This window comes from Balearica regulorum, chromosome 15 (genome assembly GCF_011004875.1).
Source record: "Balearica regulorum gibbericeps isolate bBalReg1 chromosome 15, bBalReg1.pri, whole genome shotgun sequence".
NCBI lineage: Eukaryota > Metazoa > Chordata > Aves > Gruiformes > Gruidae > Balearica > Balearica regulorum.
Window position 1 is genome coordinate 7,154,706 of NC_046198.1, and position 26,412 is coordinate 7,181,117.

The 26,412-nt window shown below is 37.6% G+C and overlaps 1 protein-coding gene across 2 annotated transcripts in view; it reads right to left on the reverse strand.

The window, feature by feature from the left end:
* Positions 1-26,412, reverse strand: part of LOC142604009 (uncharacterized) — a 105,001-nt gene that overhangs the window by 65,090 nt on the left and 13,499 nt on the right. Inside the window, exons 6-19 of one of the 2 annotated variants that reach the window (XM_075767753.1) lie at positions 25,656-25,793; positions 24,565-24,754; positions 23,402-23,529; positions 16,846-16,949; positions 15,182-15,347; positions 13,562-13,744; positions 10,420-10,572; positions 8,992-9,136; positions 5,853-6,011; positions 5,008-5,126; positions 3,647-3,928; positions 2,441-2,596; positions 1,803-1,987; positions 817-999 (exon numbers count right to left, since the gene is read on the reverse strand). In XM_075767753.1, coding sequence (XP_075623868.1) covers positions 817-999; positions 1,803-1,987; positions 2,441-2,596; positions 3,647-3,928; positions 5,008-5,126; positions 5,853-6,011; positions 8,992-9,136; positions 10,420-10,572; positions 13,562-13,744; positions 15,182-15,347; positions 16,846-16,949; positions 23,402-23,529; positions 24,565-24,754; positions 25,656-25,793 — 2,291 coding nt within the window. Of the gene's footprint in view, positions 1-816; positions 1,000-1,802; positions 1,988-2,440; positions 2,597-3,646; positions 3,929-5,007; positions 5,127-5,852; positions 6,012-6,317; positions 6,359-8,991; positions 9,137-10,419; positions 10,573-13,561; positions 13,745-15,181; positions 15,348-16,845; positions 16,950-23,401; positions 23,530-24,564; positions 24,755-25,655; positions 25,794-26,412 lie in introns of those variants that run through there. The other variant, XM_075767755.1, reaches the window with a different exon arrangement.

Here is a 26,412-nt window from a genome sequence, read left to right on the forward strand (position 1 = left end):
TCCGAACTGCATATCCTATAGTACTGCAATGTCCCAAGTCAAGAGAAACACATACAGTAAATACTTCATTCATCTGTGGTCATGTCTAAGAGGTATGTAATTGACATGTCATTTACAGTATGTTATGACACTGATGACCTTAGTGCTTTCTACTCTGACTTCTATCAGATCTGGAAGTCCACAGAAAAGAGAAAGCCAGCAGAAAAAATGACAGCTAAAAAGCCTAGCTTGCTTTAACACAAGTAATTCATTTGCTTAACATCTGACAATTGTTGAGGTGGTATTTTACAATGTAACCCTTACCTAACATTAAAGAACCTAAGTAAAAACTCACCAGAAGGGTATGAACACACCTTGTTTGTACCATAGTCCGAATTACTCCAGTATTTTGATAAATAGCATTCTGTACCCGGTTTTGCTAACTACCATCTGTAAAAGTAATGCTAAGCTTTTCCTCCATCACCTTAATACCCTGAACTAGATTCTTTGAAGACTAAAGTTCCAGAAACAGCACTGACATTCAGTAGGAACAGAAGAGTATGATAAATTTGTTTACATCTTTTATCATAAAGCTTTGATTTGAGCATTTCACTTCAGTGGAAAATATATGTTTTTAAGGTAAAACAATGTAAAATGAACAGAATAATTTCCTCTTCTTTTTCTTCTGAATGGCAGATTTGGACTATGAGTCAGACTGAAACGGTTTGTTTTCTGACAAAATATATTTCTGCCTTATTAATAAGCCTGCCAGTTAAGTTCTGATTCAAGAAAGTTATCACAGTTACTACTTCAGAAGATTTCCTTGCTTAATCTTACCTGAAATTAATTATCTCCATAGATTCTTCTGGAGTGTTCAAGAAAACTTTAACCTCTCGCCCTTTTTTTACCTGGATTCCCCCATCAAGACTAGTAGATGTCCTCACTCCTGTTAACCAGCTTAGGCCAGCTTGTCCCAGAGTCCCCACAGTTCCCATTTGGACAGAAAGCTGTACAAATGCACTGTTGAAAGATTCAGATACATATTCTTCTAGGAAAAGCACTTTCTTTTTGAAGCACTTAATTTAAACCATAGGCTGCTCATCCTCTTCAATAAATACACAGTGTTTGATGCTGTAACACAGTATATGCTAACATTAAAATCATGATGACTATTTTGTTTCAGGAAATAACTGAAAAAATTATACGTACACAGACATACACTTTCTAACATAAATTAAAGCATAGTTTTACTCTATCTCCTAAGGGATTTGAACACAGACTTCAGCATGAAATATCAGGAAAGGGAAAGCAATTAGGATTGTGTATCATGGTGTAAGTTTCTCTCTGTCTATACAACACTTAGTGAAGTTTAGTAAACTTATGCAGTATCTATAAAAAGTTACAATAGCCAGGTAAGGAAACATAGGGTTAAAGCATCCATTGGCTTGTAGATCCATAATCTGTAACTGCATGTCTGATCTTGCGAAAAATCCAAAATGTCATCCCTGTAACAGGTAAAGCATTCACAAAATCATCTGCATGCAAGCATTTAAGAATTTGATTTAGAGACAGGAGGAACGGTCAGCTTAAAACAGAACTGGAAAAGCAGAACAATAAGAGTTCATAATCAGACAGGCAGGATAGAAAATCACTGCTGTCCGTATAGCATAGCAACCATTCAGCAATATAAGGCTGATGACTGCTTGAGTTCTTCAGGAATCTCCTAATTGTTTACAATGGACACTCACAGAAAACTTTCACATCAGGAATTGCTATTTGACACGAGGAATATGGGAAAGCAACACATTTGCAGCAGTTATTACCTTGGCTTGATATATCCATTTAGAAAGAAATTTGACTGTTGTTTGAAATCCACATTCCCTTTGATTTTTATGTTGATTGCTGCTGAGGCATTGACTGCCAGCTGAACAGGAAAGCCTGAAATTGCTGGAAACTGCAATTCTTCAGTGGCCAAACTCAGCCTTTTATTAAACTGGACTTCTTGCCCCTATGGTGACAAAACCCACACAAACAAAAATCTGAATTTTATTTTGCATAATAAAGTCAGCATTCAAGATTTTTTCCAGATATAACTATCCACTGCATTTGTCTGCTGTGAGTTTTTAACTGAGTTGATTTGGGAAATAAGGTAGAAAGCAGCCCAAAGCCTGCATCTGGCCAGGGCATGACTTAGACATTAGTCTCACCCCAGGTAAAGAAAGAATTATTTTTCATTTAAGCATGGATGGATTTGAATGAGAAAAGCAAGAGGTTAAGAATCATCAGACAACAGAACAAGTCCTTGCGAATGTACCGAATGCTGTTTTAACCAATATATACCAGTGTCTTTTAGAGTTCAATTTAGAGAAACAATAAGTAACATTTTGTATCTGTTACATATCCATCAGAAAGTAATTTCTCAAGGCATTCACATTCAAATAGAAAAAAATGTTCCTTTTACCTTCAGAAGTTTGACAGCCCACTCAGCCAGATTTAAAGAATAATGTTTCATTTGTTTTCTTAAATCTTCACAATCCAAGAAGCTAAGTTCATTTCCAAAGATTTTCATGCTTAGCTCACATTTCAGTGCCTCCTTTCTCACCGTTCTTTCAGTGAACTGACATGTGATAAAGAAATAAATCAGGAAGAGAATGATGTTTATATTAGTTTTCTTTCAAACTCATAATAAACAATTCCTCAATGCAGGCTATGTTATGATTAAAGAGACATTAGGCTCCCTTTTATAAATATTTCAAGCCACTTATAAGCCTAGATTAGTAACAGTTCTTTCCAGCTAAACTTCAGCTCCATACCGCACAAGCTGACTTTCACTATGAACACAGGTAATCTCTAGTTCTAAAATGACTGGGCAAAAGGAGAAGTATTGCAATACACAACCACAAACTGATGAAGCTTTCAAAAATACAATCTCAATTAATACAAAATTATGGGTGCCATGATTGCTAAATAAACTGCTAAGAAGTAAAAATTTTACACTTTCCTTATCAATCAATTCAACAGCAACACAAAAAACCATGAGCATACACTGTAAGAAGAAACTCTAAGAAGGTGAGTCCTAAGAAGAGAGGTGGTCTAAGACAAACTAAAAAAATCATGGCCCCCAAGTCTTCCAGATAATACATCAACAACTGAAGTCAATTCCCAAAGCTTTCCTGTTATATACATAGAACATAGCTCTCTCCAAACATGGGTAAATTCACAAAGGGTCACTGTAGTATCTGACATCAAACCAGGAAGTCAGATCGCAAACAGCATGACTCAGGAACTTAACATCAAGCAGCTGTTTACAGTGCTACAGAAGTCAATAGACAAAAGGACATTAGTATAAAAAGGATCAGAGTACAAAATAATGAGGAAGTCCAAAACTCAGGCAACAAATTCCCCTGGCTGAGAGTCATTGTTTTGAGACAATAAAACAATCTGAAAAACTGAAGATCTGGCTCTCTGTTGCTTTGTATTTTATACAGCTGCTATGTTCTCTACAAGTGAGATATACTCTCTACAAGAGAGAGACGTTCTCTACAAGTTACATATGCTTTATACAAAGGAGTTACAGTAACACAGAGTGGTTGTCCAATACTAGATGGGGCCCTAGGTTTAACTGGGGAACGTCACTCATTTTTGCAAGATCTACAGAGTCAGTTACCTTTTTGACTAACTCACTCATCTTACTGTACTTTCTACCAGGACAATTCTGGTTAGCTTTCCTCAACTTTGCCTTGCCAGACTTGGTCACAAGACGATCAGCTGGGCTGTATTGCTTCGAAGTCAGCTTCCTCTGCTTGACTTTTCCTGTGGTTTCCACTGGGTTTTCTGACTTGTGGTTTCTTTCATTACTGTTTGCAAAAAAATGGTCGCTGAAAGTAGCAGACTTCTGCCCAAAAATCTTCTGCACGAGAGCTTCAGCATTCTCTAATCGTATACCAACCTAGGGGAAGCACATAGCTTTGAAAAGCCTGACAATGAGATGCAAAGCGATATTAAGTTCTATAGGCAGAAATTAAAAAAAAATACATCCAGATGCAACCCTTAGGTTTTAGTACAAAGAAAGCTTTGCCATACAAGATTACAGTGGTCTACAAAGTTTAGTATCCTACCTCATGCATCCAATATTGCATATTTCAGTATAAAATCTTTCCAGTAAAATCTCTTTGGTTTGTTCATTACATGAAGCTCAGTACAAAATAAAAGTCCTTTTTTATTCAGGTACTGGTTCATTTACACCACAATGGACAGTTTGAGCTACTGCTATTTTAGCATGTTACAAACAGTATTTTGGTTGGAAAACAATAACGCATGCTTTTAGCGCTCCTGAAATAAGATTCTGTTTGGAAGTTTGACTAAAATAGTGTTACTAACACATATAAATCCAGAGTATATGACACTGAAAAAAATATTTTTGCTTTGCAAGCTTAAACTTGAGATCTGAAGGCTGTATTAAATTCTTTCACATACACATTTTTACCTGCAATAAAGAGTCCATATGCCAAACATTGCTTTCTCTTGGGGCACAGCAGAGGCACAATTCAAGATGATGTGGTTGCAGGCAGGCCATTTATATATCCCAAGCATTGGATGCTCAATGGGACTAAAATTGACTTCAGTGAGGTATATACGACTCTATCTCTGGTATTAAAGAAAAAGTGTAACCAAGCCAACTCATTTTTCTGCTGTAAGTCAACTGAAGGAATCTTACTATCCTGAAGAGGAGCTAGACCAGAGTCTCAGAAAGCACTGACTTTTATCTCTCATTTCAATCAACAACAAGAGCTGAATATAACTTACTTGGCTAGTGTTTGGTACTATCAGAGTGAATGTGGTTTATTATGACTAAGTCCATTACACAAAGGAGTCATCAGTCTCAGGCAACTTTGCTGTAGCAGTGAAAAGCATAGCTTGCTAAAGGAACCATAATGGGAAAATAGAAAATATTTCTTTTTACTTCAATACCCCAAGTGTCCCTTGAGTAGGAGTGTAAAAAAAAAAAATAAAAATCCATAGACTTGCCTCCAGTAGATTTATAGCCTGCCCCATAAGGTGAACAGTCAAATTTGTCATGACTGATCGTGGTAGAAAAGATGCAGGAGAAAAGACCACTGATGCTTCCATATTTGCACCTGCACCAGCTGCAACAGAAAATATCAGAGGTCTGTCATTTGAAGATCAGCTTTCTCATATTTTGCAAGTCTCATCGTTCTTTGGGAAAGTGTAACTCTACTCATTAAGAAGAGATGAACAAAATATTAAATCAACAGGTGAAATTACTCAACTGTTTAGTATAGCAAAGACTTTAGTGGACATTACTGAAAGCCTATAATCTGACTAACACTAAAAGAAGAGCATTTACAATACATATAGTACACAATTGCACTGGAAGAGATGGACAGAAAATCAAAATGTTACTCTGAAAAATATTATCTAGCTTCTTCTGCTAAGAACAAATGATGAACAGATAGTAAAACAGGAAGGAATTAGTCTGAATCTTTCCTTATATCAAGGAAAGTACATGAATCTGAAGAAAAAAAATAAATGCCAATCCTCTGTTGCTGCAAAGGAAGCTCACTAAGGAAGGAATCAAAAGTTGGCGTTCACAAATATAATCTAAAAAGTTCATTGGTTCTTACTTTCCTCTCTCACAAAGGGCAAAGTTGCATGGTATCTGGCTTGCTGGAATTACATTTGATAAACTCCAATTAAGATGAGAGCAGAAGCAAGCCTACATTTCATATCTGGGTACTACTGAATCATAAAAATTAAAATTCTGTGGAGCAACATGTAAAAGACCAGAAAAGCCATGTGAAGTTTTAATAATCCATATACTACAAAGCATTACGTTCTAAAAGTCCACATACCTGAGTGGAACGTGACATCGGAATATGAGGAGTATTTCCACGTCTCCCGGTCAAAATCTCTGCTAAGGATTTCATCAGGAATAGAATCCCGAAGGTGCTCCTTCAATGGATCATCTGTCTCCAGGAGCTGAGAGAGATGACTCCAAACAAAGGAGCCCACTTAAAATAAATGAAGAAAAGCATTTGGAAATTAGAGAAAAAATTAAAACAGTTTTAAAAACTGATACAGGGAACTTTCTTATTTATTTATTACAGAATTAGTCCTCAACCATTACCCTGACCAGAACAGAATTCATTCATTTTCAGCACCATTCACATCACTCTGATGCATCTGTCTTTACCACAGTCGACTTATTTAAGTGCTGTCTTATTCTTTTCAATATGGCATGTGAGGGACCATTCACTCCCTAGTTTCATTTATGCCTCCAGCTAACCTAGGCAGGCAAGGAGGTAAGGTTAACCTACCTATTTCCTCTTTGCAAAGGATCTTCTATACTAAATTCAAAGGAATGCTGCAAAAGAAAAGATGTTAGAGGCAAGCTATGCAGCTCAAATAATATTGGACTGTTTCTGTTCCTTCTTCAAAGAACAGATGCAACAAAATTATTTAAAAGATGGTTTTAAGCTTTAACTTTGGCAGCATCACTCATTTCGTTCTTGAAAATCACAGACCCAGTGTACTGAAACACAAAAAAAATATTTAAGTCTGGGATAGACAGCAAAGACATGAAAATCTTAAAATAACAGTTAAAAACTATAAGCAGGAATAAACAAAGCCTTTTAAAGGCAAGCATTAAGCAACTTTAAATATAGGGAGGTCTACTAATCAGATACCCTACATGAACATTGGCAAGTGATCACCAACTCTCCTGAGGCTTATAATGGAATTACAGGTGGATTTGTAAGAGAAAATAGGCAATAAAGTTTCTTTACACACAGCAAACAAATCATTCCAATCCTTCTGGACTGTGTGATGTACAGCATTTCCAAAAGCACTTCAAAAAAAAAAAACCAAAACCCAAACCAAACCAAAAAAAGCACAGCACATACAGTTAAACAGTTATGATTCAGAATTAATATTTCTGCATGACACTGTGCTGATTCATGGTTTGGTCATGTATGCGCTGCATTGTGAGGGGCAAACTCGTTCTAGAATCTGGTTCTTAAGTAAAGGCTTTTTTGTCTCCTGAAGATAAAAGAAATTAGACTCCAGTGCTAATTCAGTGCACAGACACTGAATACTGATATAACTGCATTTTTCATATTGCCTTGTCTGAATGTAGCAACTAAAAAGTAATATGTGCTCTATGCCTTCAAAAGTACTTGTTACTCAAAAGTCTATTAGATGAATTACTTAGGTGTTACATCAACCAAAGAAAAAGGAAGAAAATTAACAAAATTCATGAGTACTGCATTAAATTGTTTAAAACATACAGCATTTTGGATGGACTTGTAGAGCTCCTTCATAAATTAGACAGTATTTGTTTTCCCCATGGAGCCACAGGCAGGAGAGTCACTGAGGGTACACCTTGACAGTATTTTGCAAGCTGATGCAATTCCTTTCTGTCTGAACTCTAAACAGAAGGGAATAAGTTGCCTCCAAACCACATCATCAGGTGAACACAATGCTGAGCCTGGACTCATAATCACTGCAGGATATACTGGTCTGGACATAACATCCTGATAAAATAGATACATGGCTTCAAGTTGAGAGCTGGCTAGGATCCAGGCACATCAGAGTGCAGACAGAGCCTGCTTTCATCTGCCTGCAAACAACCTCATAGATACCCCTTTCATGTTTGCTCCTTCTTGACAGATTTAAAAGCACAAGATTAGTCTAGATGTATTCTTTGTTAAATGTGGTGAAACCATTTAGAAAAAAATCTCTCCTTCACCCAAAATATGGGATCAGCTTAAACACCTGTGTGCTTTGGTAATGAAGAGCAGATAGTATTCTGTACTTTTATAGAACCTACAGTTTCACTTCATCCTAACGCAAACAGCTTCTCCTTCAGATAAGCTACTTACATAAAATGACTATTTTTAAACATAGTATAGAAGATTTTCTACTCAGCATCAGTTCTCAATTCAGGCCTTCATGTCAGTAATCTGGTTCAGATGAGACAATAATTGATCATGGGGCCACAGAAGCAGGAAACATAAATCAGAATAAACTATCAATAATTAAGACATTATACTTATGCTAACCTTTTCCCCAAATGACTGTTACACTGTTGGCCAGCTATTATATATTTGGACATATATGATTAACACCCCTCACAAAGTCCTTTTCACAACATTCATAACACAACGTCCCAGTTCCCACATTTTGCTTTTTCCCTGTGCTATAAACAGTTTCTTGATGCCATTTGTTTGCCATTAGTTCCACAGTTTTCAAACTGTGATCCTTAGTGGACTTTCAGTTGACCTGAAGAATCACTTCTGGCACTGTGATGAAGCACGTCCCATTAAGCCTTGATACTAGCTGCAGGAAGTCTTAAAGTTCCTACGTATCTTAAATCATCTACATGAAAATTAACAGGCCTTTCTTTGCAGTCTTAAGATCTGCTTAGTTTTTGTCTAATGCTATCTTTAAAATACTGTGATCAATATTAAAATCGTATAAAACACTGCAAAAGAGGATGGTACCAAAGACAGACCATGGTAGCAAGTCCTTATAATAAATATTTGTATTACATCAAGTAAACAAATAGTAAATGTGGAATTTAGGAGGACTAAAAATGTAATTAAGACAAATTTTATTTATACCTGCAGCTTGCAATCTTTTTTCTGCCATTTGTTTCTTTCTCAACTTACAAATAGATAACTGCAAATTACATTTTGTTATTTCTAATGAACTAAAGATGTTCCATGCATCTCTTTCTCAAAAGCATTCAGCTAATGAAATGTTGCCAGTAGAGGGAACTAATTCTATGAAGAGTCATTCCTTACTGACTGCTGCTAAAATAATAGTATCACAATTCCAATACAAAATGTGGCCATCATATAAACAGTCTTTTAAAAACAGCCCATTAAGATTAAATAAAAATTTTTATAGGTTGGTACCATTACACCTGTAAAGTAAATGTTACATTGAAGTATTAGGAATGTGTAAGACTTCAGTAGTTGCTTGACTAACCTTGACTGGATGTTTCTTTCAGCAAAGTCTCTTGTACTTGTTTAAATAACTCTTCATGTGGACATTTCATTGCTATATAATAAGCAGCAATCCTTATTTCCACATCTTCACTGGTTGCTTGATACAGCTGAATTAATATAGCATTCTAAGAGAAGACGATAAAGAGATAACCAAAAGATAACCAAAAAAGAAAGACGATTATGATATTTACTCCCCTAAAATATCTCACCACTTTCAGGTACAGGTGGGCTTTTCTTTCTGAAAGAGATAGCCATCGGTTTATTCCTGACAAAGTCACTTCATGAAACATGTATACAAATGTATGTACATATTCTCTATACTACCTTATCCACAACTGTCCAGAACAAACTGTCATTATGATCTGAATCCTATACCAACTAATTTATACAGGACTGTCTGCAACAGAGAGCCTCACTTGCTAGCACTACTGTGAATGACGGTTTTATCCACCACAGGAGAGAGTTGTTCTGTTATATTTCATGCATGTGCCACAGCTAATACACTAACAATAATGACTACGCTTTTGTTAACTGGCTATTCAGACCATTACTCCTGGTCTCAATCAAAGGGTAGGACTGTGACAAATTTATTTTGTTCAATACTTCCCCGGCATCAACAAGTATGAGTTGTTTGGTGAACTGCCAGAAATTAAGACATTGGTGACTGACACTAGTAACATTCATACTAGCATTACCCCCAGTCCACTCACAGGGTGTCAGTTTAGCAGTTCATTTGCTAGGCAATGATATGGTGTATGACAACATATTGACTTCATACTTTCAACAGGTCTCAGAAGTAACACGAAGCTTCACAACTACAGAACAAGCAGATTATGCCAATCCATGCTGTGACTGAATTTTAAAAAGCCATAGAAAATGCTTCTCCAAGTGCAAGTCCATGTGGAATCTCTTGCTCTTCTGGAGCAGGACTGCCAGCTTTGCCATTCTTTGTAGTATCAAGTTATTTGAGATAAATAAGTTTTGCATTTTCCTCTATTAAACCATTAACAAAATGTTCTAACTATGACAGTGAAGCTTCTCACATTAATACTTAGCATTTCAGAAAATGATACAGTGGTACAGACTATAGGAAAAATCAAGTACTGTGTGTTTTCAACCATAACCTACACGAAAATAAGCCACCCGACTGAAGTAACTTTTTAAGAAGTCACAAGCATTGCCTCAGTCACTGGATGTGTTACCTCAACTATAGCAAAGCATATTATAGGTCTGTTCATCAGGGTGGTCGTGGTCCTACCAATCTCTCCAACAGCAGAGGAGCTCTGCTGGAAGACACGTTTACACTTGTTCCTTATTTGCTTGTGTGTTTCATAACTATTCCAGAAAGTCAGAACTCTGGGACTGCGCCAGGAAGCCATCAGTCACCTGCTGGCAATAAATCACTTACCCTGACAGAACAGGGAATGCGCCTGAAGGCATGGATAGCAGCTAGACGAATTTCAATCGGATTACTTTTCAGGGAAGCACACAAGCTCAAAACAGGAGCTAGCGAAGCTGCTGCCAGTCCTGCATTTCCAACGGCTTTTAACACCAGTTGCATCTGTAAATACAAAGCTAGTTGGAATGAAAAGTTCCCCATATGTTGTCAGTTGTACATAAAATTTTATTGCATTAACATTTTCTGTGCAAAATTCTGTTTAAAATGATCACTGATCATTTGGGGAGCTTCCTGCAGCCACTATTCTACCAGCTATACTCTGGCTTTAATGTGAGGACAAGACTCATATAAATATGGATGGCTGTTCTAATGCCATGTAGCACTTCTAAGTAAAATCTGGATTAGATCTGGTAGAATACAAAAGAATTTAAAAAACCCTGCATTTCAATGGAAAAACAGAAGTCATGAATTTGATGTACAGCAAAAGTTTTTCAAGTACTTTGATATTTTGTCCCTTTTGATCACATTTTGACCTTTTAGTGATTCAACACAGAGTTATGGACACAATAACCAATTTAAAATAAGAATGTGCCAATAGATGCTATAACGTTACCAGTTTCCTTCTCTAAACATACAGGAAACCTGTGCAACTTCAGAACCCAGAAAGCATGTTACTGCTGGCAATCAATGAATTTTTAATAACAAGCTCTGTATTAGAGCCCAGGGACTTCAATGCAGTATGGGGCCTGATTTCCTTTCACTGACAGTCCCTAGAAAAAACTACTGAAGCCAGCACAGTTAAAATGTTCAAAAACCTTCCACAACCGTTTGGGTCAAAGACTCTATTCACTGTTGGTTTGAGACACCTGATGTCTCAAACCTGATGAGACCTCCCATAGGGAGGTCGCTCCTATTCTGCTCTGCATATTCAGTAAAGTTGTCGTAGTCAAAGATACCTCTCCTACACATGTGTGCACTCACTGCAACACACTGCTTAGTTTCAAGAGGCTCAACAGTTCCCTGTTCTCTTGGCTAACTTTAATCAGATTTGTTGGATGACAAGAAGGGTTAAAAACCCCAACGTTTTCATGAAAACAGGCAATTGGGTGCACCGATTTTGGCAGGAATGGAGTTAATTTTCTTCATAGCAGCCTGTATGATGCTGTGTTTTAGATCCGTGACCAAAACACTGTTGATAACACAACAAAGTTTTAGCTATTGCTGAACAGTGCTTGCACAGACGAAGGCTTTCTCTGTTTCTTACTCCACCTGCCCAGCGAGTAGGCTGGGTGTGGGTAGCAGGCTGACAGGGGACACAGCCAGGACCACTGACCTGAATTTGCCAAAGAAATATTCCAAACCATATGGCATCGGTCTCAGCAATAATACTGTGTGTGGAGGGAGAGGGGGTGGTTCCGAGGTATCCACTGCTCAGGAACTGGCAGGGCATCAGTCTACTGGTGGTTAGTGATTGCTTTTACGTCACTTTTTGAGGTTTTTTTGGTGGGTTTGTGGGGTTTTTTTCCTTCACTCACTAAACAGTGTTTATCTTGACCAATGAGTTTTCTTGGGTTTGCCCTTCCAATTCTCTTCCCCATTCCTCTGCAGAGGGAGTAAGCGAATGACTGAGAGGTGCTTAGCTGCCTACCAGGGTTAATCCACCACAGTAGAGCCAAAAAATTAGTGCCCTTGCCCACAGAGAAAGATTGTAATATAAACTGAATAGACATTTGCTTCATTTGACCAACTGCAAGCAAATTGGCATGTATAGTCATCCAGTCCAGCAGCACAACCGTAGCTTGGAATTACCCATGTGGCGCTCTCCTTGCCCAGCTGGCCACAAGGGATGGAAGAGGAAGTAGGGAAAGAGCAGATGATCAGGTGATCACACCAATCCCACTGACAATCAGTTAGCAACGTTGAAATCAAAGCTTCTCTTGAAAATCCCACCCCACATCCATCTTTGGGAATTTAAATGGCTTGTTTGATTTTCTGAAATACTTCTAAGAGCTCAGTAGAGACCAGTGAGGCAACTCCGAGAGACATGAGATGACTCACCAGTGCAGTGATGCCTCTTTCCAATGGAGAATGAAGAGTTTAAAAGATACATCATCTATTCCAATTTTTTGTAATGAGAGTAATGTATCCCCAAACCACATAAAATCCCAATTCTACCATAATAAACTAGGTAATTTCATACAGCATATAGTAAGAAACTGAAAACATACACAGTAACTACAATTCTATGGCTAACAGGAAGACAAAAAAGTTCAGCAATGGAATATCTTTTGGTTTTTTTAATAAAAATTTTGTTCAAGGCTCCCAATATATAAAATCTAGGGGTTTAAGTTATTCCTTCAATAAATGGGGTAAGAAATAAAAGTGAACAGACTGCTCACACTATATAAAAAAAATACAAATCCTGTGTGTTTAGCTTGCACACTGGAAAATTAAACAGACAAAAATACATGAGATAAACTTAGCTCTTGGGCTCTTACTGCTATCTGATACACTGTCACCAGCACCTGTATTTTCTAAGCACGACAAAGAAGAAATGATTGTTTAAGTAGATCATCAAACAGAAGATATAAAAGTATTTCTTCAGCAGCAAACGGCAATTAAAGATAAAAAGCGCCGGAACTGTGACAGGAATTACTCCTAACTCTAGATCACACACAGCAACTAAGAACAATTTTCCTCTCCTGTTAGTCTCCCAATATCATGACTGACTTGCTGTCAGTAACACAGTGACTCAGCAGAACTTATTAGCCAGCAATAATACAGCTAACACTAACTGTACATGAATATGAGTCAACAAAGGAATGGGAAACTTTCCTCAACATGCCAATTTACAGGGGAGTGATGGGTGTTCGTCCATACCCCAAGTTATGAAGTTTGCTTCATCAGAAGATCCCAGACCTTTCCTTATTTAAATACACAAGAACACCCGTGTTGATAGATTGTACTTGTTGGATTACAAAATTTTATCTGCCTTTTATCTGCCCATCCTACCAAAGAAGATTCATTTACAAAGTTTGTATTCATGGCTTTCTAGAAATCCACTTAATGCCACTTCCATCAAACAAGTTCTAGATTATAAAGGAAATAGAACAGTAAAGCATTGTATCATACGCTTCTATACGATTGATACCTGGCTGAGTCCTTCTGAATCTTGCACTGTACAGTTTCCTCCCAAAAATTTCCCAAGAGTCCTCATCACACTCTGCACAGCAGGTACATTACCACAGGAGGTGTAAGCTGAACAAAACCTATGTAAGAGAGCAGTTACTCCTAAGAAGCAGCTCTGGCTTGCTCCCGGTAACTTCAGCAAAGGCTGTAAACAAGCACAAAAAGAACAAGATGTTTCAGAAAAGTCACTCTCATTACTACTGTAATACACAATAGAAAATAAATGTATCAAAATATTTACACACTAAAACTCAACCTCAACAATGCATATTTTCAAACAGCCCTTAAAGGATCTAAACAAACAAAAAAGGACAACCCTGCAGACATATAGTGGAAAATTCTTTCACCTTTACATGTAAATATACGGGCTAAATTAGTGTCAACATGATATAGATGTCAGTTTTTTTCACAAGAAATCATGCCCTGTGTGCTTAGGAAGGAGTATGAAAACAAATCTAAACTATTTTCCAGGACGCTCAAAATAGTAAAACCCTCACCAATACAGTTTCTCTAAGTTCCACTTCAATACTTAGCAAAAAGCACTGACAGCTCAGTAAGTAATGGGCAGCTTACCATTTTTAGAATGAAAATAAGATTTTCTGTCCCATAAACCTGCAAATTCCAAATTTCTGTATCCTCTGAAGCAAACCTATTACTGTTGGAAATCCCACCACTTCGACAAACGTTTGCGAAGCCCAAATGAACGCATGATGAATTATTTCACGCAGATACTGTGGAAAGCCCGCTAACACTGAGAGCTGCTTTTTGTAATCCTGGTCGGAACCCGTATGACTGGGAACAGCAGGTTGTGATATACTCCGCAAGATTCTCCATGGCTGATCAATGGTTCATTAGCACACAAGCAAAGCAGGCATAACATTTTACTTAATTAAAAGAATACTCTTAATGGCTTATTTAAGCTACAAGACTATCTAAAGTTTTACCACTTGGAACAACGCAGCTTCATAAAAACCAGACAATCCAACTTCAGACTCTAACAGTATGACAGATTACACTGTATAAACCCATCAGAACAACAGATCTTTAAAGGAAAAATACACTATAAAATGGAGCCAGTATTACTCTGCATACAATTAACTTACTTAAGGAAAAATGTCAAAACCTGCAATAGCACTGCATATACAAAGGACTGAAATGTCTCCATGTGCTAAATACAAAGCTTAGACCAAACTGGAGAATAAAGCTCTCTATCCAAAGCAGGGGGTGGCTGCAACAGCATCATTCTCCTCAAACTGACCTGACCTTGAACCTCAAAACTAATTAGCCCAAACCAGTCCCTGGAGTCCACAGGGTAGTTCACACTTTTTTTTTTTTTCCTTTTTCTTTTTTTTTTTTTAAGTGTCTAGGCTACAAGTGCAAATCAATCTCCAGTGACCAAACATGACTGCATCCTCTTTTGGAATCAAGATTAAAATTGCCAGTAGTTTCACCACCAAAATTACCTGGATAGGTAGGAGTTTTGTATAAATCTGTGAAAAAGACTATTACTATAAAATAGAAAAATAATGAGCCAGCTAGATTCATGATAAATTAAAAAAGAAAAAAAACAGCATCAGCTCACAGCAAGAGATTCAATCATGCCCATGGTGGGTTTAGGAATGAATGAAAATGACCAGAAGAAATATTCCACTTTGTCTTCCTCAACTTCTCCAGAAGCTATAATTTCTTTCATTAGGACAACACATGCCTCTGTAGCACAAGATGGGAGAGCATCTATTAGCGGCTGCCTGTAACACAAGAAAAAAGTACAGCAAATATAAAATGATCAGAATACTTGAGAATCAAATAACAAGCACACTGAGGTTCAGCTTCTTTCAAAGTAAATGAAGGTCCACCAGCTAAGCAAATGCCGTATTCCGTAGAAATAAACATTATCCTTTGGTTTAGTGACCTTACGGAAATATGCTTCAGCCAAGGTGTGAAGCAGTGTATTGGTGTTTCAAGCACTGTGTGTAACCAGGCTTTTAAGAAAATATTCAGTAGCTTTCTCAGAAAATGAAGCCAAAACATATCCCAAATTTGACTTCTAAAGACTAAGGTACCTTAAAGGACTGATTTTTTTTCTTTCATTTCACCAATAACAAAAGAAAATATTAAAACTGAATTGACTAGCTTTTACTTCCTGTGCTTTTTTAGACCTTATCTGAGTGGAAAGGTTAAAGCAGCATAACAGACAATACACATTTCAGCTCTTAAGAGTCCCTCTGTAAATATTCTGTGCCTACCTCCTATACTGGTGGATGTACGCTTTTGCATTAACTAGGAAGCAGTTAAACTAAACTGGGTAAAAGCACTTGCATCAGAGTAATAGAGTACTCTGCATGGGATTCTTTTTAGCTCCTAAAGTTAATGACCTCATCCTGAGTAAAATTAGTTTAAAGTTAATATGGAAAGAGGCAGGGTAGTTAATATTCTTAAATATCAGAAAGTAATCTAAACATGACTATTTGTCAAAAGGTGACAATAAACCTAAGCCAAAACAAAATTTGCCCCTGTTGCAAGAAGTAAAGTTTAAGATACTGTTACAAAAATAAAACCTGATGTTAGATGAATTTCAAAACAGGCTGATGACATTTCGTACTGAAATCAAGTAAAAAACTTGTTTCTTTGTTTATACTTTTCAGAGTATTGATTTTGAAGAGAGAAAAAAATTGCATTGATTTTAATAATATTGGATTAGTATTTCTGAAAGTCTCCAACCATTGGACCAGAACTATTCCTGACTGCAGAGGAGTGAGGGCCTTGATCTTTAAAGCTGCAGTTCAATGATTGGTATAACCATCCTGAGATGTCCATACTACCATGTCCATACTCCCAGCCTAATGTTTGTCTCCTTTCCCCCATGAGTACTAATGGCACTGAAGGTACAGATCCAGGTAAGCTTTTTCATAACAAACGACAGTAGACACTTAACACCAGCAGCACTGATTTCCATCTAAGCCATGACTCAAGTTTCCTGTTCACATTGTGCTTGAAACAGGAAGCCTGTCTGTGGGAATAGGTATGGGACAGGAAAGTCTATTTTGAACACAATTTATTCAGTTAAGGAGAGAATATCATCCTTCTGTCCCATAAACAAGATATGCAATATATATTCTTCCTTTAAAGTGCTCCAAATTTAAATCCAACATTTGGGCATTCATTTAAAACATTAATCTATTTTCAATATTTATAACACATTTCTTTCCTATATTTTTTAAAATGCAATTACTAAAGGGGCATTACCAGTTGTCTCTGCATTTAAAAGAAGATCTTTTCCATAGTGCTTTTAAGGCCTCAAGAGAAAGATGTCGAAGCTCAAACACAAGAGTCATGAAAAGCTCTGCAGTCTGTAAGAAAATGTAACAACAAACATAGTATTACAGCTGTGCAGAAACCAGCTTTAGAGAACAGAGCACAACAAGAGACTTTGGGTTATACCAGCGTTGCTGTTGATTTACAATGTAATCTGAGAGGAAAACCTCCTCTCTTCCCTGTGCCCCTATCTTCCTTCCCTCCCTTGCTTTTCTCTTCAGGCTGAAACATAAAAGGAGAAGGGCTTTCACTTAGGATGTCACTCAGTTCCTCAAGTAACAGTGCTCAGACCACTATGCACACCAGTAGCATACAAATGAATAATAAACAAAAATGCAGCACTTTGGTTATAATCTAGAAGAGAAGGCCATAATCTTCTCTGTGTTTGTACAGCAAGATCCTGATTTACGACTAGAACTGCTGACATAGCCTCAACACAAAATGAAACAAGAGTCAAGCTACCTCTGTATTAGTCTTAAGTTTATGAGAAATATCATTTAACTGAGGTTTGGACAACGCTTAAAAGTTTTGCTGGAGTACATCTGCGTGAAAATATCCCATCTTACTGGGAAAAAGCCCAAGCATAACTGCTCTTGCCTCTGCAGGCAACACAGGATTAGTTAAAACTTAATAGAATAGACTATTTCAGTTGGAAGGGACCAACACCAATCATTTAGTCCAAATGCCTGACCAATTTAGGGCTGAGCAAAAGTTAAAGCATGTTATTAAAAGCATTGTCCAAATGCCTCAAACACTGACAGGCTGGGGGCATGGGTCTGTAGTAGCAGAAGAGCTGTTGTCCCTGGCCAAGCTGAATTGCTACAACATACAGCAGCTATTTTACCTGCAGTACATTATCACACACATTTTTCAGAGTAAAGAAATTCTACCCCTACATTCACAAGCTGCCCCTTGCTCTTGGGGGCAAAACAGAAAAACCTACTTTAAAGTTACTTCATTAAAAAAAACCCTATTTCAATCTAGTTGTACAGTTGAAGCTGAATAGTTCTGTTTAAGAATTTATTTGCATGTGCATGGCTGAAAGGAATTAAGAGCAATTCAGAGCTGACCCACGCTTCTTTGTTACGTGAAGTAACTACCTGTACTAGACTTTACATTAAACCACCACATACTCCTCCTCCCCACTTAATTTATATGGCAGTATCAGTTTCCTATTAGCTGAAATAAGTATTTTTCAGAAACTACTTTCTCAAAGTACTTTTGGATGTGTATTACATTACCAGCAGTAATTTTTGTTTTCTAAAATGTGATGCTGGAAATCAAATTAATCAAATATTAAATTGAACTGAACGCATTATCAATAAGACAGAAGCCTTTCTATTTTTATGCAGTACAAACCTTTCAGTGTCATCCTGACTCAAATCAGGCTCTGTATTACCTACCCAGTCTGTCCTCTGCTGAGAAAGGAAGATATTTTCTCCTTTTTTCAGATTATTTTCATTTGCACATACACTATTAATCACATTGTTATTTTGGCCTCAGTACAGCCTTTGGAAAATGGTACTTTAAACGCTAAATAGCATGTAGGTGTGTTCCTCTGAGGCCTGATCCAAACTTCAAGAAAGGAGATAGGTCTCATTACTTGAAAAATTAGCAGAATGTTAGATACAGTAGGTTTTATGTTCATTTTAACCTAACTTTATAATGTACAAGTTTTAATCACAGTCCATGTCATACAGATTTACTTCAATTCTTTTTTCACTTCAGGCATGAAAAGCTCAGGCATAGGACTACTGCTCTGGTTCCAAAGAAAACATTTTCCTTCATGTAAAAATCATACAAACAAACTCTAATTCCACTAAGTGACATTTCCAAAGGTCTAGGGAGAGACCTACTTTGACTTCCTGACCTTCCTTCCAGGAGCTGCTTCCAAAAGCAATGAAAAATTGGAATAACCCAGTGCCAGCATGGATTTTTACTTAAGCCTGCCAAGACATTTTCAGTAAAAAGAAGTTGTCTTTCAGTAAGAAGAAGGAGTAATTTCTTACTGTGTTGTTTGACAGGCTGAGGGAATAATTTTTCAGATCCAATACAAACATTGTTTATGTTTTTGTTCTTTTGGGACTTTTCTTTTTACCAATAATATATTAATTTAATCAAATTTAAATTTATTCTCGTACATGAAACTCAATCTAGGTATTAATTCCGATAACATTTATAACTCCATAGCTAAAATTCAGTTAGATCCACATGTATTCCATTCCATCATTACCTTTAAGGTCTATTTTAAAAAGAAATTGCCAAACCCTGAACAGTATAGAGCTAGTGGAACAGATTACATTTCATGCTCTATAACTGTATTTAATGAAGTTCTTCAAAAGCATTTTTAAAACACAGACCTTATGTGCATTTTTACACATGCAAATACACCATGGGCGCGTGATTAGGGGAGCTGGGGAGCCTCGTGGATCTCATCACAAGGAGCTGTGTGTGCAGCTGCTGCTGAGCTCAGGTGGCTCATCAGCTGGAGACCGCAGAACAGTTCCAGATAAAATTTCCAGACTAAATATATTTCCAGGTGAAATAATTTTAGACTGTAGACTGACTTCATTCTGCTTCACACCTGCTGACTAGACAAGCTCCCATCTAATAACTCAGTGCAAAATTTCACAGAGAAACAGCTATGCTTTCTTCCTAATAATAAAACTTCAGAATGAACTGTCTGGTCAGGTGGGCTGTTTTTATTTTTTAAGGTAAGTTGCATTGAAATTGAGCTGTCAGATAAACACTAACCTCATTGTAAATTCCTCTATTTATAGTATTGTAATAACAAACTACATGCAAATTTGGCTCCCATTCCCAACCCTAAACGAAACATAAGGAACCTGGCTTTTCTTCTACATAAAAGCTTGCTTTCCCTTCTATCTGTAGACTTACTGTAGCTCTACTTAAAAAAAAAAAAAAAAAAAAAATCCTCTGAAAGCATAAACATGGTATAGTTTAGATTGGAAGGTAAAGCAGTAAAATGTTTCTCAATAAAAGTGTTTCTATTTATGATATATACAAACACTTAACCTTTGAAAGCTTGACACCTTATTTGCTGCCAAGTATAAATCTATGTAATCACAAGAGAAGTCGCTTTGAAAATGTGTTCAATGAACACCTTTGGTTTTGCCTACTAATTTATGTTCTCAATGAAAGTGTGAGGCCTTCCCTCCAGTAAATTTAGTATATTTCTTTGGAATTACATAGCTGTCTCTAAGGCTTTCCAATTCACAGCAGACAAAGACTTCTGTTCCTGGTAAAGTTGTTAATATAGTCATACAGAAAAAGAACAGTCAAATTTCAAAAAGCAAAATCATCTAGGTAACTACACTATCTCAATTCATCTTGATAATCAGAAAATCTTCCTTACTTGGGAAATATTCTGTCCTACTTCCTACAGCCACAAGTTAGAAACATGCAAATCCTAACACCCAACTAGGTAGTAACTAACAATTAGAATGCCTTATGAGAAAAACAAATTGTGAGACCATGCCCTAAAGGTAAACTCTTTTGGGTCAGATTGGGGTACAGGAGTTGGGCACGGTGTATCTGACCTACTCTTGCCCACACTGCTTAATGCATACACAGCCACATTCACTACAGCTAATAACCCAGCATCAAAATCCAGCCTGCCAAATGTAAATGCAGTCCCCAGCAGCAGCTGTGTGACAGGCTTCCTTCAAGCTTCTCTCCAGTCAGAGTCCCTTCTCTCCATCCCTTTGACCATTCTTTGTCAGTATGCAGCTTGTTCACTTAATGGTCCATTAGCTAATCTACATACACATTGAAATTCAATCTTGTCTCATAATAGCATTAAAAAATTAAACAACGACTTTGCTTCCTTGGAAATGACACAGTCTCCACCCGCATTTTCTCAATCCTTCACTGTTTTCCCTGGAGTTGGGGATTTTCCCTTCCATTTATTCTTGGTTTTGTGCCCTGAAAGAAACGCATAATTTCTCCTCATTCAGAGTCAAACAATAAGGGGACAAACAAGCTATACATGCATAACAGCAGAGCTGTCTCCCAAGAAACCCTGTGGGCATTCTCATAACTTCTTTCCTGGCCCAAAGGACATTTTATCGTTTGGAATGAGGGATAATAAGGATCCCCTTTGAAATGTCTTGTAACACAGAAGGAACACTCTGAAACAGTGAAAATGGCTGACAACAAATCGAACCCTGTGCTGGGACAGGCATATGATGAATAATTCACCTCTTTTTTAGGCAGTGACACAGACAGCAGCCATTTGTGTTAATCCTAGTAATTTACAAAACAAATTTCCCACACATGAAGCCAGTGGGCCTCTTTGGAGACAGAAGTGACATCCCACTGTTACTGGGAAAAATCATCTATCATTCTTTCAAAGACACTGAATTATGGGTGTTCAAAAGAAGGTAGGATTTAGAGAAAGTTTCTCAGGTCCACTGCAGTAATTTCTTTTATTTAACATTTTCCAAGCAGTATTTAGATTCTCTAGTCTGTTCCTAAATGCCATTACATACTGCTGTTATAATGACAGCCACACAGAATTAAACATTATTGTACCCAAAGAGGCTGCTTTTATTCTGCATTAGCAAGAACCATTACATTTATGGCTCTGTTAGCTCTCTATAACCCAAATCTCCCTAGCATGCAGCTAAAAAAGATGGCAGAACTGCTTATAACTTAGAGAGAGAAACCTATCCCATATACCACCACCCAGAAAGGCCACCTGCTGCCTTCTCCACAGCACTCTGCTAAGGTCTTTGTCAGCCTGTGGTACCAGGTCAAACTTTGATCACCATTTAATAGGCTGTGAGCAACTGCTAGGGTTGTAATTTATCACAGCTGACTGATGTTGCCTGTTTCAGTTGCTGTAACTGTGATTCTTCTCCAGCCTATGCCTTTGCCTTATGTCTTATGCCACATTATACAAACACCTACCTGTGCTCATTAATCACAGCTAAAGCTAACAGAAAGGTAAATAGACACAGTACATTAATTTCTAAACAGGCACCACTGGCCTGCAGAGCTGTGATCCAGCACTGCACTCTTCTCCAGTCCCCATAAAGCCTGGTGTGTGTGTGTGTCCCAGGGAAGAGACAGGCAGAGATTTTGTGCTTTAACACGGGACTTTACCTAGACAAAGGAAGGTGAAAGTGCCTTCTCCTAGGCTATGTCGGAAGCTTTTTGTTAATGTCACTTGCACCTACATGCATTTACAGGACAGATCACAACACCACTGCACAAGAAATAACCTTGCTCCAAAGTACGAGCAATCTAACAAGACAAGAACATCAGAGGACAGGGAATATACCAGGAATGAGCTTATTACACTCATCAGTGCCAAGTTCATGGAGGTACCAAGGCCCAGTTCACTGCCTTCCCCATCAGACCACACATGTTTTCTAGTAATATTGTGACCATGAATGACTTAAACAAGAAGTGTGTTCTTCCATTTTCAAATTTATGTTTTTGCCACACTGTTCCATATAGGAACTTCATTACTAGCAAGAACCACTCCATCTGAAGCATAATGGGATATGAAGTGCCCTCTCTTTTAGATCATTGCCCTCAGTTCATCTCAGGTCAGCAATGATTAAGCACCATCATCTGTTGATCCTTCTGTATTGTACATAACAGGTGTTCTTGATAAAGTCTGCATTTCACAGAAGATAGGGATCTTAATTTCAAAGACAGTGACAAATACTAACTGATCCAGCTCCTGCCAGTATCAACAAAAACTACAAGACCTGAGCAAGCTAAGGAGACAGGCAGACCCTCACCTAGAATGATGGTCATCACAGAAAAAAATTAAGACACTGCACGTTACACATGACCAGAATATCCCACCCTATCTTAACAGCATTCACCAATGAAAATGGTTTAAGTGAGAAGAGATTCCCTCCAGATCCAAGCAGCATCCCCAGAAAACATGATGGTTATTACTAGAATTCATCAGAAGCACATGGAACCAACCAGCCAAGATCCATGGGCAATGGTTTCATATGCAAACTATTTTGAGGGGATGAGGCAACAGGAGAAGGACCACAGAACTCCAATAAACATTGAAACAGCAGAACTACCAGGGCAGTAACCCACACTACAGCTGTAGAAAAGTGTTTCTACAATTAAGCATCAAAACCATCAGTGATAACCTAAACTAGACAGTTTTTTGTTTGTTTTTTCCACAACAAAACAAAAATCCGGAATGTTTTCTTTCAGTTAATTTAGAATACAGTTCAAAATTGGTTTTGCCCAATATTCAGGGGCCATGTGACGTTTTGACTCTTCAGTTTTATTTATTGTTTATATAGGAAAATGACACTTCAAAGCGTTTTATCTTTCAGTAATTCCACATTAAAAAATTCCCAAAACAATGGAAAGCTTCAGTATTTCAAAACTGCTGCTCTCCTAGTCACCTCTAATCTGTGTAGGAGACCACAAAGGGCCATACAAAGTCCTTATAAGGAAATGGAGGTTATGTGTAAAAGCTTACCTCAAAACTCGTACTATGTGCTAAGCAAAGTTTCCACACTAGTTCAGTTACTTCCCCTCCAGTGACTTCCCTCTCAGTTTGTTCCCTTTCATAGAGCATGCTGGTCACATACAGATCCTCAGAACCAACTGGAAAGACACAAGGAAAAATCAGATATCTCGTGGTTGCTGGCCATTTACTATGGTTAACCCTAAATGCGAGGGAAGAGTTTCTCTCTCTCTTTATTGCTATATGTAAGAATCTCTCTAGTCTCAGTTAAAGCCAAGGGATGAATATGAATGCCTGCAGTCAGGTTAAATTTAAGAATACAACAGACTAAAGGCCTAAAGCTAAGTGTCACCAGAAAGAGTCAGATAAACAAGATAAAGATGATACACATGAAAAAAGTCCCACTTTCTGTCAGTCGATATGCCTCTTACAATGGCCCTGCTACTTAACATTCATCACTCTTTCCAATTTTACCTAATCACTCACTCCTCCCAAAAACTCAACAGGAGATCTAAGTGCCAAGAAAAATAAATAGCTTGGCTCTTAACCTCTTCCTGAGGAAGACTCTTGTCATTTTAAGTCGGCATAACTATAGACAAAAAGTGTCCTGGAAATTTGGATTTTCCTTTTTAAAAAAACCTATATAGAAGTAGATAAAAAAAGAATACAAAATGTTTCCAACATTTAGAGCTCAACTTTAAAATCTTTCCTTAGGCAAGCCTCCCATTGACTTTAGCAAAATCATTCTTCAAAGGAGAAGCACACATAGCAAAGAAGGAGCAAAAATTGAAATAGTTCTCAGACATGGCACGTCCTTAGTTCCATTAGGACTTGCAATTATTCAGGCTCCATTTATACACAAACTAGGAATTGTCCGCACACACAGGAAGACTGATGCTCTGCATACAAGGAGGCTACGTATGTAAAGTGGGTAAAATAAGGGTGGACCATTAAGGAAATCTATCACTTTTGGAGACCAATCCAGCTTCCTGTTACAGCAGGCCCCAACTCCCAACGAAGGGACAGCTCTCAGTAGCCCTGCCTGTAAAAACATCCACTTTCACATAGTGTAATGCATGAAAGGAAATATCAGGTGCAAAGAGTTCTCACAGGCAAGACGCAGACCCAAGATTTTTCTAGGAAATTAATTTATTTTAGCAGAAACATCATGTTACCTTTTTTGTACAATGTCTCTGTTTCCACTTGAAAGAGTTTCAGTGAAGACTGTGTCTGCGTCTTTGCCCCACTGCCCTTCTGAGAGAACGGTGTAACAAGATTGGACTCGGTACATTTGGCCTCCACCAGTACTCCATCCTTAATGCTCTGAACACATTCCAGTTTGGAGGACAGGATCTGCTGCTCAGACTAAGAAGAACAGATGATTCAGGTAAAGTCTTGATGACCTATGTTAGCCTGCCCAATCCTTTCTCTCCCAACTTCATGGAGGATTCCAGTTCTGTGATACAGTGTGAAGTCTCTTTTCCAGACCTCTGACAGCCCCCAGCCTGTGGAGGTTAATATGCTCTTTATTTTCAGTCTAATTTTTCCATCACTGAAATGCAACTGCTATTAACTTTCAGTGTAAAATGGTCTCAACTCATTTCAGCTCACAAAACATCAGTGTTAACCTGATCTTTTTAGTCAGCAGAGTTGAGAAAAGCAAAAGGCTGGTAAATTATGATTAGCTAGTACAATACAAGAAACAAATAACATTCACCTAATAAAAATGGCACAAGATGCAAATACTGACTGAATGTGCCATGAACAGTGGAAAGCTGTAACTATGGCTTTTAGAAAAGCTTCTATCTTTTCAAAGTTTTCTGCAAATAACAACTTTCTTTGCACAATACATTTTTCTTACCCACATCTTCCTATTCCTCTTTCACACTCTACTTTCAGTCTACCACTATAACACATTTTAATGACAGAGTTTAATCCAATCACCTAACAACCTCTTGCATTTGTACTATAATGCTCATCAACTACAATGCCAATTTGCATTAAAAACAAATTATGTGAATAACAGGCATTACAGGGACAATAACATTAATAATTTCTTTGCTAACAATTCAAGTTTGGGCAGACACACACAAATACAGCTGAGCATAAATGACTATTCAAAAATGTTTTCATTTACATTATGAAAAACATTCCCACTTTCCCATTAGCAGAAGTACCTGACGTGAATTGCAAACCTGGTACTTAAGACTCTTCAAAGAAAATAAAAGGCTCTGTGGAATAATCAGCGTCATTCCCCAACACTCACCGACATATGAGGAAGAGCAACAGACTGCACAGAAGTAAAACCAGAATACCGATGAGAGCAGAGGCTTAAGTCCCTTGTCTTGACAAGATTAGGACCTTTTCGCTGATACCTGGTTGGGCATATTCCAAGAACATCCACCTAGCAACGAATGTACAGTGTTGAATCACACATGCACACATACAATACAAGCAGGTATTATAATAATTGCTTTGTTGTAATAATAATGCAACAGAAATCTAAATTCTCCCTTGCAGGACACTGGCTTCACCACAAAAGCCACAGAAAGGCAAATAATTTTAAAGACCTTGGTCAAATTTTGTAATAGCCTGGGTATGTTGATTTGTTTAACTTCACTATGTTATTCTGAATCAAATCATTTACAGATGTATGGTTTTTCATTTAAGATTTTGTGGGTTTGCAGGGGAGCATTAATTCAGAAGAGCATTTCTACTCAGAAGAAATATAATTACATACGGGTGTCCCAAGCCTTATTGCACAACATCTATTTAAGCACTGATATGTAGCAACAGCATGAGAATGAGGTAGTGCACATCATGCTAAAGGTCAATGTAGAGACTGCTCTTCACAACAGAAATGCAGCCATTGACGTCTCTCAGCTGCACTCATGCAAACACATGGGCAACAGTGGGGTACTCTGGACTATTATTTCAGTGTAACAGCAGAACTTGAGCTTAAGTATTCAAATGAAAAATTGTAAAGAGCTCTTAGAAGTCTTAAAGCCTCCTGAAATTAATGA